Source organism: Phalaenopsis equestris, unplaced genomic scaffold (genome assembly GCF_001263595.1).
Source record: "Phalaenopsis equestris unplaced genomic scaffold, ASM126359v1 Scaffold000421, whole genome shotgun sequence".
In the NCBI taxonomy this organism is placed as follows: Eukaryota; Viridiplantae; Streptophyta; class Magnoliopsida; order Asparagales; family Orchidaceae; genus Phalaenopsis; species Phalaenopsis equestris.
Genome location: NW_018164862.1, coordinates 40,495 through 50,768, shown reverse-complemented (window position 1 = coordinate 50,768; position 10,274 = coordinate 40,495). Strand labels below are relative to the sequence as shown.

The following is a 10,274-nucleotide window of genomic DNA, read 5'->3' as shown; positions in this document are numbered from 1 at the left end:
ATATATATATATATATATTTGATGAGTAATATTTTTAAAAAAATTAATTAACTACAAAGCTGCAAAGATTTATAATCAATTAAAAATATTAATGAAGAAAATAGAATAAAAATTAATAATTTAGATTTGTTTTAAATCTTGCCCCAATCCTTAACATCTTATGGCTACGTGATTATGGTTCTCAAAACGACTCTTTGTTCATGAACGGCTCATGTTCGGCTCGCTAAGCAAATGAGCCGAACACGAACACACTTTCTGAGCTCAAAATATAAACGAGCCAAACACGACCTGAGCCTAGGCTCGCTCATGTTCGGCTAGTTTACACCCCTAATGGAGGTAGAGGCATTAACTTCGGGGAAGATTAAATCTTATATGGTTAATTTGTGTCATATATTTAATGAGTTTTTTATTTTCTTGTAAGGGAATAGAAACAAAATTATCTCGGTAGCTGGTTATTAAACGATGTATAGCCAGCCCATTGAATACAGAAATATATATATATATGTTTATAAAATTATGAGTTCAAATTATATAGTTTATTATTTATCATTCATAATTTATACGTATACATATCTGACATGTGATTCTTCTTAGCACAAATAAAAGATAAGCAATTTCCTTTAAAATAGGTAAAAAAACCAACAAAAACTTCAACAAAAAAATAACAGTCAAATAATAATATAATAACACCACAATAAAATCACAAATAACAACACAATAACACTGCAATAACATCACAATAATATCACAATAACACCGCAATAACACCTCAATTACACTTGAATAATACAAGAAAAATACCGAAATAACATCAAAATAAAACCAAAATAATATTGTAATAACATCAGTTGAATATCACCACGGAGCCGCCACAATATCACTAAAAATACCATAATAACGTCTCAATAACACTTGAATTACACTACAACATTACCACAACAACATCATAATAACATTGTAATAACACTACAAAACCTCACAATACTACTAAAATAACAACACAATAATATTTCAATAACACCACAAAAATAACACAATAATACCACAATAGCACCTCAATAATATCACGAAAATACTGCAATAATACCACAAAAATACCGCAATAATATCACAATAACATCACAATAACACAACACTAACACCTCAAAAATACCATAATAATATTGCAATAACATCATAATAACACTACAACAATGTCCCAAATAACATTGTAATAACCCCTTAATAACGCTATAATAATACATCAATAACGCCATAAATTAATGTCGACATTTGAAACACGGCTAAACTCACCTTCATTTCAAACTTTTCGTCAATATTTTCATATTTCATCACCTCCATTTCAAATTTCTCACAATTTTTTTAAAATTTCATCATCAATATTTATCGTTAGGAGGAAATGAACTGAGAAAATCACTCTGCGAAACTCTACGCGATGGCATTAGAAGAAAATGTTAATTTATTCAACGTAAAGAGTTTTGTTTTCAAAGCAATGGGCTAGATCGTGTCGGTTCATGCATTAAAACATAATGTATTTCATTTTTTTATTTAGTGAATCCGCTGGTGACGGTTGGCGAAATTTCATTGGAGTTCGAACCAAACTCCTGCTATAATATTTTTTTATCTTACCCATAGCAAGATTCTCTTATGAATTTACAAAGAAATAAAACATACATGTATAAAGAAAAAAAGATAATAAATTGATAATACACCTATTAATAGATTAAAATAATCTTTAAAAAATGACAATAAAATCTAGCTGATAAATAGTTTTTAAAAAAAAAAAAAATCTAAAATGCCTGCAATGACATGTCATCAAATAATAATAATAATAATAATAAATGAATTGAGTTGAAAACCCAAGCAAACCATCATTGTTAACCATAAAAATTTTCAATGATCAGTAATTAAAGGTGTCATCTGACTTTGAAGAAAAAAACCTAAAAAAAATTGGAATTTGACATGTAATTCTGGCAATAATAAATTTATGATTCAAGAAATATACATTTAATATTACATAAAATCACCAAAAACCCAAAGACTTTGTGTAACAAAACATACTCTAAGCTATGATATTTCCTGAAGGGTGATGATTAGTGTTTGATAAAATTTTGATCAAGATAAATTCTGAAATCATTGTATCAGTTATAAAATGATAACAAAACATACTCTAAGCTATGATATTTCCTGAATGGTGATGATTAGTGTTGATAAAATTTTGATCAAGATAAATTCTAAAATCATTGTATCAGTTTTAAAATGAGTGCAATATATGAAATGATTTGTCTTATACTAATCAAAAAATAAATTCAATGATTTTAAAATCCACCCTGATCAAATTTTGATCAGAATATCTTGACCCTAAATTTTAGGGGATCATTAAGGGAGGAATAGTATAACAACATGATACAATGTAAATAAAACAACAGCAGCTGAGACCAGAGGATTAATGGGGAAGAATTTTACTCATATTCATCTTCCCTTAATAGGGATTTGGCTGGACCTTCTGAACTCAAATGGAGGAAGAAAGTCCAGAGAGGAAGAAGATAACTCCCTCTGATGCACAGATACTGGAGGTAGAGAAGTGAAAGAGCTTCTGAGCCTCCTTTTCTCATCATCTGCGACATTAGAATCTTTACGGATGCCGGAAACCCCAAGGGCCTCAGGAAGGAGACAGGTACAGAAGGAAGCTGCAAGATGATGAGGATGAAATTAGTGATTAGGATATTTTTTTAGATTAATTTCATATAGGAGAGATTTAAATGAATGCCACTCAATTCCAATGTATTTACATATCTAGCACCTAAGCTTTAATTTTTACATATATGCCACCTTAACTATGGTGTATTTCACCTATTAAAGGTAAAAATAGAGGCGTTTTTGTGTGATGTCACAATTTTAAATGGTATAAATGTAAAAAAGAAAAACTTACGTGTTAGATATGTAAATACATAGGAATTTGGTGTTATACAGTTATGTAAGTAAATGCCCCTTTCATTAAAATATGAAAATAAAAGATTTTTATTCAAACACAATTTAAATAAAAAATGGGGTACTTTTTACAAAGCCAAGGACTTCGATCCAGATATGAAATTTATAATCCAAACAAAAAGTTCTCATTCATAATGTGAGTGTATGTGTGTCTATATATATATATATGAAAATCTGTGCAGGCCATTAATTCAGTGCATATTTTTACAGCAATAATCATTAAATTTCAATGCAGTTACATAAGCTAACATACGAGCAGCAGATAATGCCTCATTTTGTGAACTTGTTTGTAGAGTATTTAACATTTTATTTCAAAAAGGCTTGCGCTTCATGGTTTTCATTACAAATGGCTACTTATCCTTATAAAATTCTCAATTGCAAACCCAAAAAAGAATACTTGGTAAAATGCAAAATTCGCCAACCCGACACACACCCACAAAGAAATCTCTCCACTCTATGAGGTTAGAGTTATTAGAATCATTATATTACCTCATTACCACAATATGCTTAATATTTACTAGGAATTTATAATATTTATTATTGTAATATATTATTGAAAAGTAGTCTCCTCTTCTGTACTTTCTTAATCTTTATCGCTCTATTTTCTTGCATTATTTGCACTAGCATAGTACTCATTCAAGAAAAGATGTAACATTTTATGAATTCTAATGAAGTCAAAGCTATGACCTTACAGTATCTATCCATTCGACTGCAAAAGTCTTCGTCACTTAGAATGCCTTTCTAAAAGCTTGATGATCGTGGATTTCTTAGGCTTGATCATGAACTTAGCTTTTCTAGCTCGATTGCCCACGATCTTCTTATCTCGACTTTCTCTAGATCATTTATATGATCTTCATCCAAGAGATCTTCACTTGCAATCATCTTCATCTCACATGAGATCATGCCCAAGCATTCGCAAACTGCTATGTACTTGATCGTCTTCATCTCACATTACTGTCCACAAGCACTCTGCTCCACCCTTGGCATAGTGATCTCATTGCTATATAGATCTTGAGCCCACATTTATAGAGATCTTGTCCTCATTCAGCTATGTTGCTCCAATAGCTCTTGGCTCTTAACCCTCTGACTGCATCTGTAAATCTTGCTTATTGCTCTATGCAAGCATTCTCTCGGTTGTTACTCTGCATTCTCTTTAGTGCTCAAGGTTTAAAGAAACTTTTATATTTAAGATATTTCGACGTTTAAGAACTCAACTTCATTTTACTTGTGGTTTCACAACCCCCTCCACTTAAGCAACTGACATCCTCATTAGTGCTTTTAAATTAAAATTATCCACATGCAAATGATTCTAGAGGTGCTCTTACAAATTTAAGTAACTCACATCATGAAACACTTTATCCCATCAAGGATGAAAGAGGTGACTCCTATGATATAGCATTTTGTTCTGCATAGCATTTAGTTTCCATCTTCAGGCTTGTGTAATGCCCTAATACCATCTGCAATAGACCGAACTCTCGTCAATCGAGATATTACCCCCTTTGACCTAATGGTCTCACGATTTGTCTCATTGGTGTTACTTCTTAAGAGTTCACACATCCTAAGAGTGCTCCCCCACATGACCACGCCCACCTTTGGAGTTTCTTATTAAATTCCAACAATTACACCAAAACGCGCCTCAATGTCTAATAGTTGAACTTGACTCTACTTAATGGGTTTTACAACCATGTAATTTAACTACAACGAAATTTAATTTAGCAAAATGAAACACATCAACATGTTTATAGCATAGAATAAAAGAGCAATTCTGAAAAATGTTTCACTATAGCAAAGATAGTCATGTTTCCTATTAGTTCATTATAATACCAACACAAAAATTAAATTAGCGCCTTCTCATGGCTTAAAGAATAGACAAAGGAGTGCAAACTTTTCCCCTTTAGTCCTTTGACAAGTTATACATGGTGAAACAGTTCACAATACATTTATTTTCATACTTGGCCAATAATGCAAACCCTTAATTACAATTGCAGTTTTATGATAATGAACATATTAACACCTCATTGCTTATAAAGAATAGACAAAGGTGTGTAAACTTATTTTTATTTATTTCCCCTTTAGTCCTTTGACAAGTTATACATGGTGAAAAAATTCACAATACATCTCTTTCCATACTTGGCCTATAATGCAAAACCATAATTACAATTCTAGTTTTATGATAATATCTATCATCATCACCATAATAATTCAAATTCTAAAATAAAAATAAAAAACCTCCCAAGGATGAATTAAGAATGCAAAGGCAAGTCCTATTTAATCATATAACATTTACTAAGCCTAATTAACTAAATAAGTCTCTGTCTAAGCCATATATTTCATTGAAGTCCTTGCAAGTATCATATTCATCCTTAATGTGATAAAAAAACCACTAACTCACAACCCTAATTAATCAATCAATAGGCATATTCTTAATTCTGGCATAGTAATTTAGCATAAATGTATAATCTTACAAAAATTCAACTTACTAAGCTAGCAAGCCCAATTTTCTTTCTATAAATTCAATCATTTTAAGACTTGATGATAAAAAATAGAGCAATTTACTAGGCAACAAATAATGTCTCCAATATCAATGTTCCTACACAACAACATAAAACTCTGTCATAATTGAATAATTTTGCTTTATATTATTGAGTTTCTCACTAAAAGAAGCAATGAGATGTCTTTTCTGATTCGAAAATCCTCTAATACTTAAACCTAATACATTAAAAAAAAAAAAACCTCGAAAACTATTAAAATCGGACAATATATGTAGAGGTGCATATGTAATTCTCCCCTTAATATTACTAAAAGCATAACCGACAAATTTTGGAATTTAAACTCTCTGTTTTTTGGACAATATATAATTTTTACCATTATAACACAAAATCTTTAATGAATCATCAATTGAAAGTAGCCAAACAATGAAGGTCAATAAATCTATATCAGTAAGTGTTCGCTATCATAAATTGCTTTGACTGTACAAGAGCAATATGTAATCCATCACTCAACACAAAAATCCAAGAAACTAATGGATGATTTAACAAAATAGCAGTTGCACATATTCAAATGTAGCATTTAAGTTTGAAATTTTTAAAACTTTTTAAAAAGACCTAATTGATCCTCTCTAATATTATTGTAGATTAGAATATCATAATACGTAACCACTAAATTTTCGATGAAGATCCAAAATATTATTTATGATCCTCATAAAAATATGTATTAGTCGAGCCAAAAGACATCACAAATCATTCATATAAATGATCACTAATTCTGAAAGCAATTCTTTATTCAACATCTTCTCTAATTTTTGATAGATGGAACCATTCATCAAGATGATGTTTTAAAACATAACTCCAGCCATCATAACCAAGATATCATCTAATCTAAAGAAATTTGACATTGGATGTGATGATATTGATTGCATACCATCCACACTCATCCTTCAACTATAATATTTCTTAAGTACGCGAAATGCAAGAATTGCACAAGGACTCATAGGTGCTCGTAAAGTTTAAGATGAACATCGTAACTGTTGAATGCTTTGAGACATAAGCCTCAAAATCAACAAATTACTTAAAGTGAGAAATATTATACTAACTTGAAAGATGAAATAAAAAATGACAATATTAACATCTTAACTTATTAACACATTAAAAATAACACATAGATCATAATATAGCAAAAAGTAAAAAAATTATAGAATAAAAATTGCGATTCAAAACAAAATGAAAAAAATAAATAAGAGAATTTAAATAAAAAATGTAAAACAATTTATTTAGAAAAGAAAAAGGAATTTAGAGTTTAGAGATTGCCACTGGAAGAAGAATAGTTGTAGGAGACAAAGGAGTTTCAAATAAAGGAAGAGAACTTCGCAAGGAGGAGGAGGTCAAGCTGGCAATGATCACAACGAAGACGGCTAGCAATGTGTGTGAGAAGTGGTGATCATGTGAGATGGTGTTCACTCAAGCCGGAGCCTTTTGAAATTAAGGCGAGGCATGTGAGTAGCAATATTTCGGTAAGCGCGTTAATTGACATTTGTAAAAGAAAAGATTAAATTCTAATTACACATGCCTCACATAAACTGAATCGAGATATGCCTCGCCTTATATGAGGTGTAAATTTTATTGCAATTTTTTGAAAAAATTGATGAGATGTGGCTTATTTTTGCGTCTGGTATTATGCGGTTTTAAATCATGATTCTTGATATTTTTTTCTCAAGTAATTCATCCACCAATTCTTGTGCTTAATATGTTCAATTGCATTCGTCCTATTATGTGAAATTTTAGGTAACAATAATCCAATAATCAAAGCCATGGGAAGTTTTATGTCTCTACTTGGTTGTAATTCATCAAAATATCAAATTAGATACATTTGACAAAATCCTCATATATAGACACATCATTTTATTCAACAATTACCATAGAATAAATCACTCATTGCCTTGACTATGCTTTTCAAAAACACATTGATTGAAAATACACAAATATTTCATAAGTTCATTAGGAGCACTCACTAGATTCTTTTGCATTTGATACATAAACACCCATAGGTTTAGAAGGTTTTAAAACCATGTTCCTCGTACTAATCCTAAACACAGAAGTATTAAAACGTCTATATTGTGCATACCTAAGTCAAAACCAGGGTTTCCAAAATAACATGTGAAGCATCTATTGGTGAAATATCAGATCAAATGTTATCAATATATGCACCAAGTTGAACGGGAATAAAGATCTTATTTTGTATAATTACGGATGTAATTCAACTCCTAAGTTCACGCAATAAAAAATTGATTTAGCTATAACATTCATGCAACTCATAAAATCAATGAGTTTACAAAGTTATCATCGTGCTTAAAATATGTTGAAAATTTTAGTTCTTTTTCAATGAAGATTATCTTGAGGGGTGGCAAAAAGGTATCATATAACATTAAATAAATAAATAATCAACAAAGCATTTTTCAGAATCACAAAGTTTTCATCAAATTCATGAACACCATCCCCCTTACTCCTTTATAATGTCATTTTCCTCTTCCACCAAATCAATATGCAATTCTCTATTACAACATTCATTTACTAAGTGACTATTTGATGAAATTCAAAACAAGCTCTAGTAGAAATTTTGAAGTAAGAAGCAGAAGCAACAAATTTTCCGATGGTTTATCACTAACAATTGTGTTACTTCTTTGGAAGCTATGGGTGCAACAAATTGGGTGGTTACAGAGGTACAGTGAATGAGCTAAACAAAGCATATTATTTTCAAGGCTTTAAGATGAGTAGGAAAATGGTCTTAAAGGTAATACTAGAACCAAAAGCAGAAAGAGCGAAAAATCATTCACCCTACTCCCTAAGCTACCCTTACTTATTGATGATATTGGATAATGTTATTTAAGATCGATTATAATTTTGACTGATTTACATAACAAGGTCAAAGTTCAAGGAATGCAATTTCTTCTGGAAAATTAAAAGAAATAAATGCTAGTATTTATGCATTACCTATCTTAGCAAGCCGATTCACCCATTTTGGAATTGGGTTTCCAGTCAATTTACAACACATATCCTTGGAGAAATGATTGCAGTTATTAAAAATTAAATGATAAGTATCACCCCTGTAGGTTAGAGACTGATGTTCCATGAACACTCTGGCTTGAATTGGATCCAGACATGTTGTTCCAATAAATATAGACTTCCTAAACGTGTAGCCTAGGCATTGTCGAGGTTCAACCTCAAAGACCCCACTTGCCGAGCAATCAAGCGCCCCAAATGCATACTCCACTCCATGAACTGTAAGTATAAGAAGCATTACAATATTGCACAATTTTTTACTTACAAAATAAGGAAATCATCATTTATACCAACTTTTTAGAAGGAAAAAAATGGCAAGATATATTGATACAATGTGTATTTAGCATAGGCCAAAAAATCAATGGATTTGCTTTGGGATTGGTGTTATATATAGAGATGATGTACTTATTGTACTAATCCCAAAGAAAATTAGTCCCACCTTGATACAAGTTGTATCAGGATACCTTGACACAAATTTAGAGGCCCATCCTATCATTATCGATTTAATGTTTCCAAAACAGTATAGTCATGCTTTAAAAACAATATGCCAACTAAATTATTTAATGAGCCAATAAAAAAAAAATCAGAATATTCCATCAATATTAAAAACAATGATGCTATGTTTCAAAAACAAAAAGATTTTGTTTAACCTCCATTTTTTTTTTGTTAACAGAAATTACGAGTACATAAGCAAAAAGAAGCTTTAACTTTTCCGATGTTTCAAGAATTAATTGCCCTGAAAAACTTACCCATACCATTAATGGATTGGGTTTATAAAGAGCCTTACAGCATTTATAAATAAATCCCTAGACTTCTTCTATTTACAAATAGACCCTACATTAGATACAAATCTCAACGCTTCCGCTCAAGATGGGCAAAAGTTATCCACTAAGTCCATCTTGTCCCATAACCTAGACAAATCTTATGAGCTAAGTCTTCTGGTGAGGCCACTTGCTCTCCCATGGCTGCATGACTCAGCTCCAATAGTCCGTTATTCAGCATTTCCATGATGAAGAATCTATCAATCTCCACATGTTTGGTTCTATCATGTTGCACCGGGTTGTTGGCAATGTTGATCGTTGACTTATTTTCACACCACAAATTTGTTTGAGCTCCTTGGGCCACCTTAACATCAACCAAAAAGGCTCTCAACCACATCATCTCAACAACTCCTAAAGCCATGGCCCTGTACTCTGCTTTGTTGGTGACCTCGCTACTACTGATTGTTTCTTGCTCTTCCAAGAGAACAAATTGCCTAGTACAAACATGCAGAATCCATATATGGACCTTCTGTCATCCATACAACTCGCCTAATCAGAGTCACAACAGCCCTCAATGCTTATGTGTACATTCTTCCTGAAGATCAACTCCTTCCCCCGTGCACTCTTCAGGTACCTCAAAATTTGATACACTGCATCCATGTGCCCTTTCCTCGGATTATACATGTAACGACTCACCACACTTGTTGTAAATGATATGTTGGGACGAGTGTGAATCAAAAAAATGAGACGATTTATCAACCTCTGGTAACTCTTGCGATCAGCCGACTCCCCTGCCTCTGCGCTCAATTTTCCTTTCTGATCAATTGATGAAACTACAGGCTTGCATCCCAATATGTGGGTCTCTGTGAGCAAATCTATCACATACTTCCTCTGAGATAGATCAATCCCCTCTGCTCCACAAGCCACATCAATCTTGAAGAAGTATCTAAGTTGTACTAGGTTTTTC

The 10,274-nt window shown here is 31.7% G+C and overlaps 1 protein-coding gene across 2 annotated transcripts in view; it reads right to left on the bottom strand.

Annotated features, from left to right (window-relative positions):
- Positions 1 to 2,201: 2,201 nt before the first annotated feature.
- LOC110027233 (deSI-like protein At4g17486) overlaps positions 2,202 to 10,274 on the bottom strand; it is a 21,450-nt gene continuing 13,377 nt past the window's right edge. Inside the window, exons 3-4 of one of the 2 annotated variants that reach the window (XM_020728572.1) lie at positions 8,478 to 8,765; positions 2,202 to 2,690 (exon numbers count right to left, since the gene is read on the bottom strand). In XM_020728572.1, the coding sequence (XP_020584231.1) occupies positions 2,473 to 2,690; positions 8,478 to 8,765 (506 nt within the window). In that variant the 3' untranslated portion in view covers positions 2,202 to 2,472. The remainder of the gene's footprint in view (positions 2,691 to 8,477; positions 8,766 to 10,274) is intronic. The other variant, XM_020728573.1, reaches the window with a different exon arrangement.